Source organism: Seriola dumerili, unplaced genomic scaffold (assembly GCF_002260705.1).
Source record: "Seriola dumerili isolate Sdu_G_001 unplaced genomic scaffold, Sdu_1.0 BDQW01000002.1, whole genome shotgun sequence".
NCBI classification, from domain to species: domain Eukaryota; kingdom Metazoa; phylum Chordata; class Actinopteri; order Carangiformes; family Carangidae; genus Seriola; species Seriola dumerili.
This window is the reverse complement of record NW_019174257.1, coordinates 3,489,305-3,509,924: the sequence shown is the minus strand read 5'-3', so window position 1 is coordinate 3,509,924 and position 20,620 is coordinate 3,489,305. Positions and strand designations below refer to the sequence as shown.

At 39.4% G+C, this 20,620-nt stretch overlaps 2 protein-coding genes and 2 non-coding genes across 7 annotated transcripts in view; 2 read left to right on the top strand and 2 right to left on the bottom strand.

The window, feature by feature from the left end:
- The window catches only part of atp13a3 (ATPase 13A3), a 36,420-nt gene extending 27,483 nt beyond the window's left edge, over positions 1–8,937 (bottom strand). Inside the window, exon 1 of the mRNA XM_022739318.1 lies at positions 8,749–8,937. The gene's annotated coding sequence lies outside the window, so the exon portion shown is untranslated. The remainder of the gene's footprint in view (positions 1–8,748) is intronic.
- A 2,860-nt stretch (positions 8,938–11,797) lies between these two features.
- Positions 11,798–18,276, bottom strand: tmem44 (transmembrane protein 44). Of its 4 annotated transcripts, none has more exons than XM_022738532.1 (10): positions 18,237–18,276; positions 17,702–17,828; positions 17,536–17,626; positions 17,128–17,285; positions 16,898–16,984; positions 16,579–16,767; positions 16,215–16,373; positions 15,885–15,938; positions 15,583–15,723; positions 11,798–12,092 (listed from the first exon to the last, which is right to left on the bottom strand). In XM_022738532.1, exons 3-10 carry the CDS (start codon positions 17,618–17,620, stop codon positions 11,937–11,939), a joined length of 1,029 nt encoding a protein of 342 aa, XP_022594253.1. In that variant the 5' UTR covers positions 17,621–17,626; positions 17,702–17,828; positions 18,237–18,276; the 3' UTR covers positions 11,798–11,936. The 4 variants fall into 4 exon arrangements, with proteins under 4 accessions (XP_022594253.1, XP_022594228.1, XP_022594237.1 ...); XM_022738507.1 differs by lacking the exon at positions 18,237–18,276 and adding an exon at positions 17,920–18,094; XM_022738516.1 differs by lacking the exon at positions 18,237–18,276 and adding an exon at positions 17,920–18,094 and having other exon boundaries at positions 16,597–16,767.
- A 516-nt stretch (positions 18,277–18,792) lies between these two features.
- trnav-aac lies at positions 18,793–18,865 on the top strand. The gene has a single exon. It is a non-coding gene; the product is annotated as a tRNA-Val (tRNA).
- Positions 18,866–20,548: 1,683 nt separating this feature from the next.
- Positions 20,549–20,620, top strand: trnad-guc. The gene has a single exon. It is a non-coding gene; the product is annotated as a tRNA-Asp (tRNA).

Here is a 20,620-nt window from a genome sequence, read left to right as displayed (position 1 = left end):
AAACAACAGATAAATTATCTCTTCCGTTGTGAATAGGGAGGATAACAGGAGAAACCAGTGTTCTTACTGGAATATAGAGGACCATGTTTGGGGCCTCTAGGAGTCAGCATGACTTCAGAGATATTAATAGATTCCTCGAGCCCAGCCTAAAGCCACATTGTTGTCTCGCATTTGATTAGTCTGCTATTGTATTAATAAGCAATGCTGGCTTGGAAGAAAAAAAACAAAAAAACAATGTCATGTTTCAAACAAGTTGAACATGACAATCATCAGTGTTCCTGGAAAGAAATTGTAACATGTCAGAAAATAATCAACCAAGTATATATGTATCAAAACACAACACAGGTAGAACACATGACTAACTCTTTGAGTCCAAAAGCAGATCTGGTTCTGTGATCAACCACAGCCAAAATATTATGAGATAATTATCTAAAGACACAGTTTATTTGTAATTTATTTGACTGTGCAATGAGTTCTCTGTTTCTCCAATTTATCAACTGTTTTCAACTAACTATCAGCAATACATTCAGTCACATTAGCAAAGAAAAACACCAAATGCTCACATTTGACGAGTTGTATCAAAAAATGTTTGGCAATGTTGCTTGAAAAACAATTAATATCGGCTATCTGCAATTTCACAGGATGACGATAGGACGATCGGACTATGGTTAAGATTGCGTAACCCTAATACACGAGCAAAGCAAAAGTATACAAATAAATAACTCAAGACAATAGCCAAGAGTAGACACATACTCCTTTCCCTTTCTGCCCTATTCTTCAACACACAGACAAAAAGGAAAAAGTGAACAATGAGCCATGACCTAATGACAGAAGCCTATAATTCATGGAAGCATTTGGAGGAAAAAGTGTTTTGTTGCTATCATGCTCTGCACTCAATGTGCTTTCTTTATCACTTCCCCTCCTACTCATGGGGTATTATAGCCAAGCAAGGGCCAATCAAGCTGTTTATCACTGCAGCCACTGGCCTTACTTAAAAAAAAAAAAATGTATGACCACCTGCCTTCCTCTGCTGTCTGAACTAAAAACTCTTCCTCAGTCAGCTCTAAGAGCCCATCACCACTGACAACATGATTAACTGAGCAATTCTCTTTTAACAACTTGACTAAGGAGAAATCAAGAGTTTCATTCTTCCCAAACTTCAAACCCAGTTAAAGCTGAATCACCTACTCAACTCACCTATCGATCCTCAAAGACATTATCCAAACATTGGCCTCATATATCATAGATACTCATACTGTATGTTTTCAGATGACATACATGGGCTTTAGATCACAACAAGTGAGAAGAACTGTTGGCATTACAGCCAACTACGATCCATGTAAGGGGAAAGGAAAGTTAACATGGATGAGATCAGGGAGTGGAAGAGGACAAAGAGAGCTCTACAGGGACTGTATGTGGACTCCACTACTGTCAAGTACCCATAAGAAGAAAAGTGGAGGGAAAGGGCTGGGAAAAAAATAATCCTGCAGATCAAAAGTGTGCAAAGTTTTAAGTCACACCACATGCTCTTGGATTAACAGTGGCGTTGCTTGACAGACTATGAAAAACTGCTGATACCACTGTGCAAGAGATTAAAACACTTCTTAGAGCAGCTTATTGGTACATAATGAACCTGGATGTAATATTTCTACATGAATGTAACAGGCTATTGAATTACTCAACATTTCTATATTTTGTAGGGAAATTTTGTTCAATTAGGGGAAAATATCAGGCAGAACCCTTTTAATTATTTGACTAGTGAAATAATTTCAGCATCAGCACCACAAAACTAATAACCATTTCTCTGGGTGATCCGTCCAGAGTGTCTGTAATGTACAAACTGACTTTAAGAGGGATTCAGGTAGAACAAACAACAAAGATTGGATACGTTAAGTGTTGTTAACGAAACACAGGCAATGAATTTATACTTTAATACTACACACTACTAACAAAGACTGACACAAAACAATAACAACTAACTACATACACAGGAACGCTACAGTGAAAGAAAAGATGAATTGATGGGGGAAATATGTAACAGGTGAATAAACCAATATATGCAGTCTCTACTGGAATGAAGCTGGTAAAATCTGTGGTAAATTTAGAATCATGTTTGGATAGAGAAACCAGTTAAAGCCAGTTAATTTCTGAATTTACCATTAGCAGAAAATAAAGTATATGCTACTTGTGTTTCTGTGCAACCGCTGATTCAGCACAGCAGCATCTGCTGTGAGGGAGAAGACAACTTCATCAGAAGAAGATTCTGATGAAGTTGAGATCAGCGGAGCAATGTGGAGACAGAATGGGGCACCTATAGCATTCCAGCAATGCTCTTTTATAGAGAGTTTTAGGCAAGAGGTTCAGAAAGATGCCTAGACAATCTGTGGGTCGCTCGAATTGTCAGGCTTACACTCCCTCCAGGTGGCATGTGTCCAGTAGAGGCCATATGCCACACATTTAACTTTTTCAGACAAGTTCTTAAATAACTGTATTTTGTTATTAAATAATTACAGTAAATAAAAACCTGGCATCCTGATGCTGAGGGGATTTTAACAAGACCAAACACAGAAATTTATCTCTAATGGTTATGGAAATACTAATATACGAGTTTCATCAACATATAGCTTGCAGAGTTAACTGTAAATGATCACAAACCTATCAATAGGAGTAAGAATACAGATACACACATTTAAACATTAAGAACAGACAAATGACAAATTCAGCACGTTCTGGCATTTTAGGATTACATATTCTCTTGTCTATAGAAGAGTAGATGAGAGGGGCAGTGAGAAGAACTGGGGGCTTCAGGATATCTGCAGAAAAGTGTCTTAGGGTGGCTGTGAGTGCACATGTGCTAGGGTACATATGACCTTCCTTGATTATGTCTATCAAACAGTGATATGGGCCTGGTCTGCTGATTTCATCCCAATTTGGAAAATATCAAATTCTTCTGTATATAGCGTTAGAAGTTAAACAACAGTCATGGCAGGGCAGCAACCACCCTGCTGCCAAGTAGGCCTGTGGAATGTCCAATGTGGCTCTCCGTAGCCATTATCAGTTGTTTCTTTTGTCTTATCATCTGCTTTTTTCAAGAAGCTTTGATTTGTGTTTAAATGTAAACACCGGTCCAGGTTTGCTGTTCTGGACAGAGCAGCAAATGTCTTCACCACTAATTTACTGCTGTGAGAACAGAGCAAAACCAAAGTCTTAAAGCTGGGGTGAATATCTGGGGGTTGCCTGGAATGCATCACACTTCAGATGCATTTGTCTTGCGTTCTATTCAGATATTTTCCATAGTTTCATGAGCCAAAATTGTAAATGTCATATAATGTCTCTGTGGTAGGTTACACCAAGATGAATAATACATGATGTAAATCAGCTGAAATATATTAATCTTACAATTCCAATTTGAGAAATAAGTGAAGGAAATAAATATAACTCCAGTGTCTTCATGGTGCAATCTCAATCAAACACGCCCCTGAGAAAATTTATGTTCCCATCTAGCCCCAGCCAGACCTGAGGATACAGTCCAACAGGGAGTATTTTTGGGCTGCAAGTGCCTGGTGAATGTTACAGTGATATCACGCTAGAAGCTAATAGAGCAAATGGAAGTCTTACAACTCTTTTGCCCTCTCAAAAATGCACTTTTGAGTTTTTTTTCTGATGCACCTGCTTTTCATATGTCCACAGAGCATAAGAGTCGCATTTTCAGCAGCTGCCTCTTGCTACACAGCATCTCATCCAGTTTAGAACCAGAGTGCAACTCAGGATGCAACAAGTGTGAGGCTATATCACTGTCATAATGCCAGATGATTAGTGCTGTCAACAGCTACTGAGCTGTGGTCATCTGTTTCACAGATTTACCAGGTATGTGAGAAGGGATGTAAAAATGGCTGCTTTATAGCATTTAATTACTTGAGCTGCTCCATTATCATCATCATCAGCAGGAGCATTTTAAGGAGGAGTCTATCCAGAGCCCTAACCACATCTTTCTGTCACAGACTGCCTCCAACAGCAATTTAACTTGTTGAATTGCCCGAACAGCTGCTGATAAGAGAGATGGAGCCAACAGTGTGGGACACACCACAAAAAATACTAATTGTGATCTGCCATACATGTCCCAACAGCACCTGAAAACCAAAACTCAGCATTCTTAGGTTGTAACAGTGATGGAGTCAAGGCGTTCTTGCCGAAGGACCCCAGATTACATTTGTATGTATGAGATTAAAACCAAACTAGACTATAAAAGGCGTTAAAAGTAAAATCTTAAAATCAATTGTGAAATGAGGAAGTACTTGATTTGCTAGATAGTCCTGATCTAATACTATCATCCATAATCAGAATGGGAATTTCGATCAGCGATGAACTGAGTCCCTTCGCAATGCACACTGTATTCATTTAATTGCACAACTCTGCTCTCAGGTTAACATTACTGTGTCAAATTTCACAGTTGTTTCTATTTTCATTGAAAGTGTTCTCGCTTCCACTGATGCCGGCCGCTGGCTTGTCCTGGTCTTGTTGGAGGCAAACCGCTATACCGGCACTAGAAAGATCTGTTTCTCTATCGTGCTGCACTCAGGCTCCAACACCAAATAGTGCCGGGCTGCGGAGAGGACTTTTACCATGTCAGGATATTTCTCATCTCTACTCTGAATCAACACTGGCAGGCCTTCCATCACAGTCTGCTGTTTTAAAACTCACCTGTGAAAAGTCTTAAGGTACTGGCTCAAAAGCCCATGGAATATTGGCGCCTCACTTCTTAAACTGAGACTAAACCGCTTCCAAATCTCCAGTTTGGACAAGACCTCAGGCTCTCTCTCAGAGAAGAAGGAATTCAAAGGTGAGAAGGGCAAGTACAATTAGTCAATTCCTTCATTCCAAGAATCTGTACACAGATGTGTAACATGGATTAAGCGAGTTAAACTCATCTCTTAGATATACTCACATGATGCCAGAAAGTGCAAGATGTTTGAAGTATGAAGCACGACCAAAGCATAAATGCAAACAGTACTGTATATCTTTGCGACCTGGTCCTAGAACAGGCCATACTGCATGAAGTAACCACAAAAAAAGCACATGGACAAGATCTTGACTTAATTCCAGCAGAAGAAGAAAACACTCAAACTAGTAGCATATTTATCTCTCTCGCTGTACTGCCAAATGATTGAGGAAGTCTAACTACTGCAATGGAAAATGGTTAACCAAATACAAATCACATCAAGTTAAAAACAATGCTTCTATGTAAAAAAAATGAGTGGTTTCTACAAATGCATCATGGCTTAAAAAACATGGTTGCATCGCATGTCAATAACTTTTACTATACATACATCAGGTATCTCATATATATTTTTTCTTGTGTGCCTTGTGAAGCTTGATCCCAATAGGCACACACTGACTTTCACTGATCTAGTCTACACATACAGATACAAATATTTAAAACTATGAAGTGTGAACATTTTAAATAGTGAAGCTTTCAAAAGGACACGTCAGTTCAAATTTAAATTCAGTGGATGGTATACTTTTACGCAAACTCTGAAAACTGACTTGTTGACTTACCAAGTAGCCTTCTCACTGACTGCGGTGCATGCACAATTTGAATTTATCACAAATGTTGCTAAATCATGTTAAAGACAAAATTACTCCTATTTCTCCACTATCAATGATGAATATGTCAAGAATTAATTGGAGATATTTTGTTCAAGCAGTGGTTCAGTTCCTACTTTCATCTCACCTCTTAATCCTTCATAGTGTGGTCAAAAGCTGCACAGGTTATGTGTGAGAGTGGGAAGCTTTTCTTCTTATAAACTGAAGGAACGAAAACAAAACACTGTGTTGATATTATTCCTCTCAACTCAAAGGTCACATTCCCATTAAAGCTAGACAAACTAATTAGCGCCTAAGCCTCACTGTGGCACCACAGAAAACACATATAAACAGAAAAGGGAATAGACAATGAATACATATCTCCTGAGCTGCTGTGTGCAATTAGTATTTGTGCTACACAAACAAACTTGAACTTGATCAGGATATTTTTAAACTGATTGGTGCTGGCTATATAAAGCCTCCAATCCTTTTCTCATCCTTTGTTTACTGAAACCTTTTGTGGTCTGGGTATGCCAGCTATGCCGGGTCACAATAAAAAAAATAGCAGCCAGCAGTCTCAATTAACAATATCCACACTGACAGCATGCAACCACAAGCAATGCGGGCATAGCCACACCAGCTCAAGGCTCTTTACCATCTAAGTGACAATAAATCTTCATAAACCGATCTAAATTAACTACAGATATAATTCATAAGTATTCAATAAACATTCATTCCCTTTGCTGTAACAAACTTCAATCATGTCAACTGTTGCATAAGGTTGAAAGGACACTAATTAAGGTGTGACAAAGTCTACATAATCTGGCAAAATCTGTATCATTAGGACAAAACTATATTCCAAACAAATGTACAACAAGGCAGTGATGAACTACCAGTTATACAAAAAGGATATTCCAAGATACTAAATGTCAAAGCACAGTAAGGCCAAAGACAGCAAAGTGGAACGGCAAAATGGAATATGAACACCTATAAGACCCTTGTACATTCAGTGTCTGCTTAAGAAGGTCACTAATGAGGGAGTCCACCAAGAAGTCTAGGGCACCTCTGAAGGAGCTACGGGAAGGGGTCATTGTGAAGGATAAGAGACATTGTGCATATAAACCAACTGTTACTTGGGTGTTTCAGCATTATGGCAGATTCATTGTCTATAAGAAAACCGTAGTTGAAAATAACTTGCATGGCATCTTGACTGGTGTTTGCCAGAAGGCTTCTGGGAGACCCAGAAATAAAGTGTAGTGGTAAAGTTAGAGTCCAGACCTCAATCAAATTGAGAGGACTTGAAAATTACTGTTCACTCATGGTCCACATGCAATTTTAGAGAGCCTAAAGTGTCTTGCAAAGAACAAAAGGAGAAAGCGCTCAAATCCACTGCAAAACTGAGACCTCCACATAAGCCAAAAGGTGCCTTTACTAAATACTACCATGAATTAAATTGTGTTTTAAATGTATACTAAATTCAGACAATTAGGCCTCATGTTATGTTTAGTTGGTTCATTTCCTACTGTATGTTACTTAAGTTGTGAGAAGCCAAAACATGGTACATTTTCATTATTTACATGTCAAATATACCATTGCTGTGTGATGGAAAAATCCAATAAAGCCTCCCTTAGCCAATAGCTAAAAAGACTTTCAAGCTCGCTCTCTATGGAAAAACTAAAATTTGCATTAAAGGGTAAATCCAAAGGCTTTTAGCAGAAGTTGAGACCATTTATAGACATTCTAAAAAACAAGAATTCTATTTATCTTAAAATATAAAGTTGTGATGAATACAAGTTGTACACCATCTGTTTCTTTAATCTTTTCTTCCATCTTTTAATTTAACTATTCATCTATTGAGTATATTTTGTTGTAGGGGAGCGCAATCTGACCAAAAGATCATATCACTTGTTGAGAAGAATCACAATCCACAATCTGAATCGAGATCTACATCCTGTTTTCGCTTTTATGTTCCTGATTATGTTTTGTACGTTTGACATATATTCCAAATAGAATGAATACAACGGTAAAAACACAACTCAGACAATCTGTGAAGATTTGTTTCACAAGTAACAACTGTGCTAATTAATATATACAATCAATTCATACCATCAGGACATGTCACAACAACTTTGCTATGTAATTTTGATGCAACACCGGTCACTGGCTAGCTTTGGCTTCTGTATGCATTCATACTGCTATGTAACACAGCACATAATAGACAGTGCAAGTTAAGTTGTCTAATCATGGACAATCTGAATGGGCCATGTGAGTTTCATTCTATTTTTATTTTGAATTTGGAGTAAGATAGATGGTGTCAATAAACTTCAGTCCCTCGCAGTAAAAACAATGTTTTATTTTTAACATCCCTTAAACATATTGTTTCTATCCTGTTGTTTTGGAGGTACACAAAAATTATATTATTATTATCATTATTATTATTATTATTATTATTAAAGTGTCAGGCTATTGATAATTTCATTACGCTGCCTAACTAGAAACCTGATCAGTATGGCAGGTGTTTGAAAGGAATGAAGCTGTCAGAAAGGAGGTGTGTTAGCAAGCTGTTTAAAGCCTCTACAGTGGTACTTTTTGATTGTAATGAAACGACCCACAATACTGTATGAAAAGTATGTTTATATCTAAATATTAGAAAGACCAAAAACACTATCACATCTGTGTAATGTGTATCGTCAATGTTAAGAGCTTTACATTCTAGATCATCATATGGTTGTCTTACACTAGCTAGTGTTAACTGCATCACGATATATGCCAAATTGTTGACAACGAATCATGGCTACAAGCCCTAGGCTGCCAGGGAAGCGCTTCATCGGGAAGACATCGCTGGATGTTGGCTAGCTGGCTATGGTTAGCCAAGCTTCATTGTTAGCCCGCTACTTAGTGACTAGCTGAATAATAGCGTCCATGTGTCTCCAACCGTTTTTCTTGCTTTCGGTTTCAAACATTGCTGAAAGGACACGGCGATTCAATTGCAGCCCTGGCTGTTTTTCCTGCCTTTGCGCAAGAAGGAGAACGGCTGACGTCCGCACACACACACGCTAACGTTACCACTTTAGCTTTAGCCCCGCTTGGTAGCAACTGACACATGGGTGATGATGACAGCGATGAAGGCAAACCGCAAACATAATTCAGAAAAAACACACTCACCCAGAACCACCTGGACACTCTGAAGATCACCTTCGAGTCATGGTGAGACAAGAGTAGCTGTTATCTGAAGGAAAACGTCGTTGAGGAGGAAAATTGACTAAGTTGGATAGAAAAATGTTGTCGCAGCGGACAAGCAGAGCGGAGTGCTGCTATGCCTTGACAGCTCAGTGGGACAGACTGAGTACTACAGCGGTAGTGAACTGGCCTGAACTGGCTGTCTGACGGCAGGAAATGACATGTAGTGAAATCACGGTGGGGGGAGGAAGGGTGAGGGTGAGGGTGAGGGTGTGTGTGTGTGTGTGTATACCGCCCATTAACCTACAGTGACTACTTTACATGTCGCAGCTTTAAAAAAAAACGATTCTAAAAATGTTACCCTACATGATGGTGAGGTAATAATGAGTTATGGTGTCTTTTTAGCTCACCAGTGGCGTAATATAACTAAGTACGTTTATTCAAGTACTGTATTTGTACAATTTTGAGGTACTCTACTTGAGTATTTCCATTTCATGGTACTTATACTTATGGACGGATTGTGACACAAAGGGCCCCTTTTAAAGCCCCGCCACCGGATCCCTTGGATCCATGGGCCTGTGCCTGATAGGCTTGTTCAGTAATAAATGCTTCTACTCCAGTACATTTCGGAGGAAAATACTGTACTTTTTACACATCTACATTTATCTGACAGATGCAGTTAGTAGTAACTTTTAAAACTGAAATTGTACATTAAAGAAAACACATAAGGTTATAATAAATAAATAACATTGTGCTCTGGGACCCAAAAGCAGGTTAATCCAACCATGGCAAACATCATGAAAAAAGTCTTAAACGTTAGTTCATCAAAGTGGATCTTGATTGATTTTTTATTGGGCATTCAGAAAGTGTAGGGTCTTGCAAGTGACAGATGGGATCAAGAATGGGTGAAGCAAAGCAGGAGACATACCAACTTTTATTCTCATGTGTGAGTCAGCTGGCATAAACACTAAATGCTGCATTTCCCATAATGCAGCCAAAATCGCCTGGTGCCCTCAGAAGACATCATAGAACTGTTTTCACAGACGGCTATTTATGATGAGAAAACTGAGCTATGTGTTAAATCACTATTCTTAAGAAACTCACCATTATCTATTACATAATCCTCCATAATCAGTAACTAGTAGGTATTCATTAATCGGCATTCAGTTTCTGATTTATTCCTCGCTTGTTCAGGATTTTGTGTTGAACAATTTCCCCTCTCCCCTCCTGGCCAACTTGCAAGGTGAACAAAATGTCCTGCAGCCTCAAATCACCCATCCACCATCTTCCATGTCCTCTGCAGTGGAGCGATCACTGACGTACAGGCCAAGAAAAACAGAAAGGCCCATTACCCGCTGCTGCTTCAGATGTGCTAATCCTTGCTCTTGATCATCTCTGCAAACAGAATTCCACCTTTTTATGTGGGATACATGGTTTGTTTTCCTTTCACCCAATCTCAGAAGAGACAGAGATGAGGCCCAGAGATGGAACAATGCTAGCTCAGCATTTATCATAACTTCAGATGGCATTAATGGAGTGCAAACACATTTTTTTGTGTATTGGATCTGTTTAGAAATACAGATGAAAAACAATTTGTGTTTTGGTCTATTTCCAAAATGGTTCTCAAGTTTAAAGTTCTCAGTTGAACAACTAAATGGATCTATTACATCTAATCCATTACAATAGATAATGCACCAGTTAAACGAAGGAGACATATTATGTAACATATGATACAGGTATTATGTGTATAATGACTAACCTCATTCAGATCATCTCAGATTTCAGGACTCTTCATCAAGCTACACCCATGGGATACATCCATGTCCATCAGCAACTTTAGCTTTTCATTGTGGGTTCATTTCTCACATTCCTAAGGTCTTAAAGACTAAACTGTTACAGAAGTAGATTATATGACGCACTGAATGAATGAAAAATGACAAAGATACTATCAACAGGGCTGGACGATATTGTTGAAAACATTATGTATATACAGTATATGTATCAAATCAATCAAATCTATGCAAAATCACAGATAAAGTCATTGCTTTCACACATGAAGGCAATACATTTTTCATAATTGTGACATTCTTTATGTGTCAAATATTAACTTTAACAGCAAAGTTTGCTAAATTTGAATTACAGCTTGCTCAAATTTATTAATTCAATCATTAACATAAATTGGTAAAACAATAACAATATCATATAATCTTGATATTATGTTTGTGCAATTCAATGAATAATATAATTGAATTATGTCCCAGCCCAATTGGAGTCATGTTTACATGACAAACAGGGTGTTAAGTAACATTAATTGCTACTGCTGATATCAGCAATTGCTTTGTTACACTTTATATTAGTTGTTTCCCAGTCATTTGTCCCAGTCATTTGTCTCAGACAGACATGTCACTAGAGGAAATGTAACAGGGAGGAGTGAAACGTACTTCATAACTTTGCTCTTATCTTTGTATTGTTTGGTTATCAGGCATAAGGAAGTCCCTTCAGTTAAAAACGCCCTAGTTAGTTGCTCTAGCATCTTTCTTTAAAGCTCCACAGCAGCCAGATGGACAGAGGTCTGAGGGATGATGAAGAGGACAGACAAGCTCTGGCCGTCTAGTCTGGCGCTTATCTGCTCTGCCGGCCCTTTTCCCAGTCCAGCCCTGATAACCCAGGTTGACTAGCAAAATACAGGATATGACCCAATAACCTTGCAAGGCAGCAAGGGAGCAATATTGTTTTATTAGGGGAGGTCTTTTCCGTAAACCTTCCTAACAGATATCAGTTCTCAAAGGGCTCGATGAACGCAGTCAGGACAGAGTTTTGACAGTAAAAGTACTTGTTGTTATGCAGTAACAAACAGCCACAAGTTAGAGACAATAATGAAATAAGAATAAAACAGTCACTGTTATCAGCCAAAACAGTGCAATTTTCACAATCAATTTACCAACATTGATCAGTTAATGTTACAGTTTAGTGCACACACACACACACACATTAGCTAGACTGTTAACACATGCACTAAAATGAGATGGACAAAAGGTCAGTGTTTGCAGATTTTATTACATCTCAAATTAAAGCACCAGTTGTGTACAATGTATCTAACACATTACTAACTGAAAATGACAGTTCTTTGTCATTTAGCCAGACTTACAGCAGAGACATACTTCCCCTCTTCTTTACCAGACAGTTTTCTGTGAGAGTCCAGACATGGCACAGGTGCAGATGTTAAAGGGTCCGGGGTTTGCTGGCCACTCTTGGAGGGGGAACTCATCCCCTTGCTGTTGTTTTGTTGTTGGTTCTCTCCACTGGCCATTTGCCTCTTCAAAATCCCACTGGAATATATGGACAAGTCAAATGTATTATCATGGAGAATTGCAGTGGAAGGATTAAGATATGTCATATTCTACCATGTTGTCATGTTACCAAGTCGTCTTTGTAGCTAATATTACTTTAACGTGCCTTGGTGACAATTTTAAAAAGACGGTGGTCTGTGGAGTTTTCTTCCACAGGGCACCTTTAAGGCATAAAAGAGGGATATGTAATGGTGTTTTTTTGTCAATTAACTGACATTTCATAGTAGCTCCATCATACTTAAGCGTTTTAGGAACATTAAGAATATTTGTCATTTCTTTCTCTGAACCTTGTCCCTTTCAATGCTGGTTGTTTTATGTTAGAGATACTGGAAGTTTATTTGACTGTTTTAATGACTAATCTTGTATGAGCACATTACCTAAACCTTTAATATGAAATGTTTAGCAGTGTTCATACACAGTTAAATTCCAGGCCAGGAGCCATCACACAAGAGACCATAAACATCTCCCAAAATAGCAGAGGGTAGCACTGGCCCCCTATAGACAAGGTAGCCATTTTGCACTACTTCCTAGGCAGACAGGCCCTACCCAGTTTTGGTCTTTAATCAAAGATCCTTTACAGCAGAACAATTGGGCCACAAGGCAAATCTCAAACAATTCCACCCTCACTGTACCCCTCAGTCGACCCCCCACCTCACCCAACCCACACCACCTCAGCATAGCGAAGAACCAGCACTCAGCAGAAATGTGCAAGGATCACACGGTACAATAGACAATTTGAGTTGTGGTAAGTTCAGAGAGCTCTGACTGCTCAGTTTAGACAGGCATCACACTCCAAAATGTGTGGTTTTATCATGATCAACGATTATGGAGTTATTGTGAAAAGCAGAAAAAAAATGTAATTCATCTTCTATGTAAATAATTCTAAAATGTGCTCGCACTGTGAATCATTTTATAGTTGCAGAACCTCAGGGTGTAACGTAGAGGAAAAGTGTTGCAACCAAGTAAAAAGTGAGATTTCTTCACTGACAATCTGGAAGTCATCTGGAGTTCTGTGTATTAAGGATTAAACATTAAACACTTGAAAGGAAGCAATCTTTCTGTTAAATCACCAAGTAAACAGCTTCTGTTAATGCTTACTAGCAAGTAGAGAGAGTTCCAGACAGGGAGGGACAAATCTATGACTTTACCTGCTGTTATCTTTCTTTAGAAAGACTACAGATTAGAGATCTGTTCAGTACTGATCAGCCAAGATTACCTCTCATTGTCAGATTCAACTTTTATGTTGCTGCACTGATCTGAGCTGCCACTAAAACATTGAATATTTGAGTTGATTTTTTTTCACACAGCAAAAATAAGTTGTATACTTCACCAAATGCAACATGTACACACAGATATTTTGAAGACTTTCTTAAAGCCCTCTTGCACACTAACTGAGCTAAGGGTATTCACGTCATTTGCTTTTTCCTGTTGGGTGAACAGTATCAAGCTGCAATTGTTTGTGCTCACACCATGCCTTGCCTTTGTTTCTAGTTAAATGACATCCTCCATAGCTTGGCTTTCTACAGCAGCACAGTGAAGGAGTTTCTCTTGTGGCTGGGAGCGTCAGGGCCTGAGAAGGAAAAAGCTTGTAATTTCACTTCCCTTGCAAACTAAAACTATGCCTTTCAGAGGAGTGGAAATTATATAAATGTGAACTGTCAAGGCCAGTTTTACTATGTAGCCAATATTTAATTTTGGGCACAATTATACTGCACTGCAGTACAAAATTAAAATACAAATCCTGTTTCCCATGCTACTTCCAAATGACCTTGCCATACATTTTTAACCACAAACCCACAAGCACACATGCTCATCTCTCTATAGAGTTTGACTCATCAATCCTATAAAACATGCTGACAGTTGTCCTCTTACAAGAAACTCTGGACAGCTGTCTGACTTCCCTGAACATCACGTGAAAAGCACAAAGCCTGGTTTTCGGAAGCACACATGCTTCTTTTTATGGATGCTTCTGAGTTGCATTCTAAGTGCTTGTGGTAGCTTTTCTCTTAAATATGGATAGAACAAACATTTATTCAGATAATAAAATTGCAACGCCACTGAAACAAAAGTCTGAAGGCACAGTCAACCATCATCAAATACACTTTCAACTAGCTTTCTCCAGATGTGTATTCTCATCATGAAGGGACAGAGCCACATCTAGCTATGTGACACTGCTGTGTCTCCAAGTTTATTAGTGTTTATTACACTCAAGGAAACACAATAATAGTAAAAACAGCAAATCTGTCCGTCTGTTCTTAAACATTCATAAAACAGCATAGCTTTCACCTCTTCATGAACTTCTGTGCCATTTTGAACTTCACTGCTGTTTTGTATGGGCCTGTTACATAAGCCCATATAAAAAGGCAATAAACTAAACAGAATTAAGTCATCGCAGCAGGTCACACCATGGATATAACACAAGTTAACAGCAGGAACACACCTTTCACAGTGGTTGTGCACCACCCATTATGTTAACATGCTGCCACCACCTAGTGGTACAATTTGAAAAGTACACTTCATAGCTTCATTAACACACTTAATGAGCACTACATCTGAGATCACTGTTTAAACCAGCTTTTACTTTCAGTTTCCTTTCAATATCAACAACTACAAAAGGGCAAAGCTTTTTCCTAAAACCATTGTTAATGATTGCAGAATAAATATCTATGCAACAGTGTAGACAGAGTGCAAATTTTCATTGACAATCAGGTGGGTCAACTTTTTCACCAGGGAGAAAGGGAACCCAGTACAATGCCAGCACACGCTTCAGTGAACTAAAATATTACAGTTCTTAAAGTATTGTGCTTGTTTAACTAAATCTGTCAAATGATGTAGTGGAATAAAAAGAACAATATTTCCCTCTGAACTGTAGTGGAGTGGAAGTGGAAATATAAGTATCCAAAAATTCTACATGACAGCAATACTTAGACTAAATGTACTTAATTTCTTTCCAATACTGCTAATGCAATTACTTTGCCTTCAGCACACATGGATTTTATAATATTGTTCAATTATTATATTGGTAATGAAATGCCTAGCCAACATTATAAATGAAAGGACGCGCCATCAACTAGCTAAATTTAGTTAGCTAAACTGTAACTTAAGGCAAAAGTTAGAAACTAGCAAACATTATTGTTAATCCATTGATACTTGACACAGTCTACTTCAGAAATGCTGAATCATTAACTATATTTTTTACATCCAAGTTTTTTCTACTGTGACGTCAAAATATCCCGAGTTAAAAAGGGCTACAAATACTAATGATAATTATTTAGGAACCTGTTGAAAAACAATATTATTAATACTTTGCACTGATGTACTGATCCTGTTTGAAACATGTAACATTTTCCTTGGCTCTCTGTTGTGACTGGTTACCTTACTCATTTCCACTTCGTACCAACAGAGGTTGTCACCAACAGAGGTTAAATAATGCACACTGTAGGCACTGTAGTTAATTCATTCAACCCACCTCCAGATCAGAACTGACTAGTGAAGAGTCACAGGATGTATCTGAAAAACAGAAACTATCTACTCTGATCACTCGCACTGTCCTGTTGAGAGGCTGGTCCTCCGCCTCCTCCTTGGACAATGTCACCTCTTTTAGACATATCTGCAAACAGAACACAACTGTTTCTACTTGTATTCACTGACTAAGGAGGAAGAAAAATATGCAATGACATTTTAAAAGAAAGAAAGAAACATTATTGTTCTTGCACACAAAGAAACTTATTACTGTTGTGAAAAGTCTGTCACAGTAGATTCTTTGCTTACTTTTCTTGCAGGGTGAGTACTGACATCCATGTAATGGCCCATTTCAGTCATCTTCTGGACATTTTTACAACATTAAAAGATTAAACATGACTCAGCTAAGCTGATACATTAATGAGTGAAATAATACAGTGAGTAAAACCCTTTATTGTCAATGTTAAATATAAAGCAATTAGTTAATACTTTCTTATTCAGGAAGTCTCACTGAGATCAAGTTTTAAATGAAATGCAAGCAGTAGCCTTGCCTACGCAATTAGCGTAACAGAATATTCCTGTATCATTCCTAAGGCTTAGGAAAGCCAAAAAGCAGCATAAAGTTCAAAGAAGACTTACTTTTGTTTCTGCTGACTTAACTTTTTGTTTTCTGTGTTTCTTCACAACACCTTTCTCCTCAGTGAGAATGCCTGAGCCACCCAATAGGCTCTCTGTGTCTGGAGAAAACCTCATAAGGTGCTGCCTGGTTCCTCTCTTGCTCCAGTGGAGGACTAGAATCTGATGATGTTGAGTAAAAGGTCAATAAATCACACCTGATTGAAAATCAGTACAATTCACACACATTTAAGATATTCAAGACATCATTTCAATCTAGCTGTACTGCACACTAGCTCTGATTTTAATGGGAATATATGATTCTGTTATGTCGTTTTTTGGGAGCTGAATCCCTGAGCCTAATAGACTTAGTTGGAGACAGTCTTACTGTGCTGTTCAAGGATACAAGAAGATCCAGAATAACACAGCATATTGCTGACAGCAGCCATGGCATGACTCTCAGAAGAAACTCAAGCTGAGTGTCGCAGAGGAGTATGGCAGCAGTGTAGAGGGCACCAGCCAGCGAGCACAGCAGTCCTGAGAACATGTAGGCCTGGGTCAACATTTGTCCTCTGTACTAAAGGGGAAAAAGTAAATGTCATTCCTTTCAAAGTGATCTATTGCTGGGAACGGATTTGGGAAAGCAATAAGAACATGAAGTTGAGTGGCTATGGCATCAAAATACTCGTGTACTGTTTGTAACTTACGGCTCTGCCGACTGCAGGGAATCTGGAGGTACAGGCAATGACAAAAGAGATCAAGCCCAGTATGTAACCAAGGATTTCACTGTTGTCCTGTTAAAATAACCATTTTGACATGCTAAAACATTACATACAACATACTTTAATAAAAATATTGAATCAGAATTGACTAAACTGAAAGACATACATTTCAACAAGTTTATATGTGCATGTTTATAAGTTAAGTTAATAATTACTTGAAGGGTGACATTCAGAAGTTTCCTCCCACTGAGAGGCCTATCTGCCGAGTGGTGGCTAACCCTGGACTTCAGAAAGCCTCCTGCAACCACCATCAATATGCACACCGCAAGGAAGTGCTGTCTCCTCCGTCTCTGCATCATCCTCAGCCTCCTTCCTAATAGAGAACACACACATGAGATAAGATGGTTGCAGTTGGAACCAGTTCAACAGTTGTCCTGTTCACTTGTTTGCTTATCTCTGGAGCTCCTCTGATAAGTCTCCTTACAGTTTTGCCTAGAGGGTTTGGCCAGCTAGGTGCTAGTACTAAAACACCTGTGCTACCTTTTTGCACTTTGTTTGAACATTTGAACAAAAGATCTGGGTATGATCATGTTTGCATTATTATGATATGGCTCTAAACCTACCTCTCTTTGAATTCCAGCAGAGGAACACTGTGAAATAGCAAGACACAACATTGACAGCATCCACTGTAGCAGCAAGAGCACCCATTAAAATCTAAAGAGGACAAACCAAAAGTAAGTTAATTGTGGCTGCAATAAATTAAAAGTACCACGAGTAAATCTATGTTACCTGAATATAAAGCTGTCTAGACAGAATGGCTCCAACAGTGCTGCACAGGTTACCGAGGAAGCAGTAGAAGAAAATGACGGTTTCTCTCGGATTTTCTCCACCACATTTGCACTTCTGATGCACGAGCCTTAAACAATTTGACAGAGCCTATGTTTAATGGCAGAACAGTTTCAGTAGCCTAAATCGCTGAAGCAAACGTTGCAATGAAAACTACTTACACAAGGCACGACAAAAGTAAAAGCAACGCAGACAGAGAGCTGAGAGCGATGGAGATGCAAAGTTTGTCTGCCTCATCAGAAAAACAGGTGGCGATTGAATCCATGTAAAAAGCGAGCAGATTAGTGGAGAAATTGTTCGAGCCTTGACCGGTTTTCTCATCAGCAATCATCTTACGCCCCCCCTTATTTATTACAAATACGTCTACATTCCGTGTTACTGAAGGAAAAAAAACTGATTCACGCACCGATTCAGCCATGCAAGCAACGCGCGTCAGATGCACGATACAAAGGCTTACATATTTAAAGGAGGGGTTTACCTAGAATGAAAAAGGTATGTCTTCACATTGCAGAGGGAGGCATGACTCCAGCAGCAAAGAGCGAATGGCAGAATGCCCTTACTGTGCATCAGAGGAAAGAGTGCCACCTTGCCCTGTAACAACAGAAATACATGCATTTCAATATAAATACAAACATATAATTAAATATTATATAAGGAAATTTTCAAGTTACAAAGCATGATATTAAAATTAATGTTACAAAAACAAGGCTGTTTCCACCTGGTTTCGAATCAGCAACCAAAAACATTATAACATTATAACATTATAACCACCTGTCAAAACAGGTCACTGTAACCAAGCCAAAGACACAAAGGGTTGGTAGCTACAACTATAATCATAGTGCTTCCTGGATTAAAAAGGTTTACTACAACCCAAATTCATGAGAAAAGAAAATCAGACTTAAAAATGGGTCCAATTCTCCCACTGTTGGGAGAACACATTCCAACCATTTGCATTTGACATTACAAATACAAACGCTTATGGATAACCTGATGAAGTTCGAAGTCTGATGAGCAGAAATGACTTACCGAAAGCAGTTTCCGTAGTGTAGTGGTTATCACGTTCGCCTAACACGCGAAAGGTCCCCGGTTCGAAACCGGGCGGAAACATCTTTATCCATATTCACAGAACCAACCTGATGTGATAGTGGCAGTCTAGATAGTCGCAACAGAGCAAATGTCAGGTAATGCAACAACATCCAGCAGACACAACTTTGTGTGATCTTTCTGTTGCATGGGTTAAATGATGAAAACGCTTATGATCACACAACTCAAGGAATCTTGAGTAGTATCCCAAAGGCACTGGGTGGAAAAAAGTTTCTCCATTCAAGGTTTTATGAAACCACGCGAAGACCGACAGTGACTGTGATTTGTAACCTCTATATCTCCACTTGACTTATTATGTTACAAAAAGCATCGTTGGAAGGCTGGATAAAAACAACAAAAAATAAGTTCATGTCAGCGACAGTGAGTGTAGGTTTTTTCCACTTTAATGCTTTAGTCAATGTTTGGTCAATCATTTCAAAATCCAGGTTACTTGAGTACAGAGCCACATCATATGATTTGTACTTACCCTCCATCGTGAAGTGTGCAACCCATTGAATGCACCAGGAGTCAGTCGACATGGCAGATGTGGGTCTTGTGACAGTCCTTGTTAGTATCGTCGGCTGTATCTCCACCTGTCACGTGGAAGACTGGGCTTTGATTCCCAGATGGGGAAAGTTTCCTTATTTCCTCCTGAAACAGCGCATCTACAGCATTGTACCAGAGCAAAGGTCATATAATACAACAACATCCAGCAGAAACAACTTTTTACGATCTTTCTCAAACTTAAGTCACGGTGACAGTGACAGCCTGCCTATTTCCATTGGATATGTTGGAAGGCTAACACTGTGTCGTTGTTAGCAAGTGTGGATGTTCAGATAGGAAGGGGATGGCTCCTCTCTCCTGCTGTTTTATCTATCATTGCTTAACCTGTCACACGTGAGCTCAAGCTAAGCTCATGCCAGGGACAGCAAACATGGGAACCATTGAACCAGAAGCAGCTTCAAGGTTTCCGCGCTGCTTGTGGAACTGGACACCAGCTCTTCACTGTTGAATGCTGCAGGGGTTGAATGTGGAAAAAGCTCATGGGCACATAACTCAAGGAATTCTAGGTAGTGTCCAAATGGCACCAGGTGAAGAGTGCAACCCGGTAAATGCACCAGGAGTCCGTCGACATGGCAGATGCTGGTTCTGCGAAAGTCCTCGTTAGTATAGTGCACAGTGTCTCCGCCTGTCACGCGGAAGACCAGGGTTCGATTTCCCGACGCGGAGAATGTCTTTGCTTTCTGCTGAAAGAGGTCACCTAAATCATTGCACCAGCGCAAAGGTCATGTAATACAACAGCATCCAGTACAGACATGGCAGATCCTGGTTCTGCGACAGTCCTCGTTAGTATAGTGCACAGTGTCTCCGCCTGTCACGCGGAAGCCCAGGGTTCGATTTCCCGACGCGGAGAATGTCTTTGCTTTCTGCTGAAAGAGGTCGCCTAAATCATTGCACCAGCGCAAAGGTCATGTAATACAACAGCATCCAGTACAGACATGGCAGATCCTGGTTCTGCGACAGTCCTCGTTAGTATAGTGCACAGTGTCTCCGCCTGTCACGCGGAAGCCCAGGGTTCGATTTCCCGACGCGGAGAATGTCTTTGCTTTCTGCTGAAAGAGGTCGCCTAAATCATTGCACCAGCGCAAAGGTCATGTAATACAACAGCATCCAGTACAGACATGGCAGATCCTGGTTCTGCGACAGTCCTCGTTAGTATAGTGCACAGTGTCTCCGCCTGTCACGCGGAAGACCGGGGTTCGATTCCCCGACGGGGAG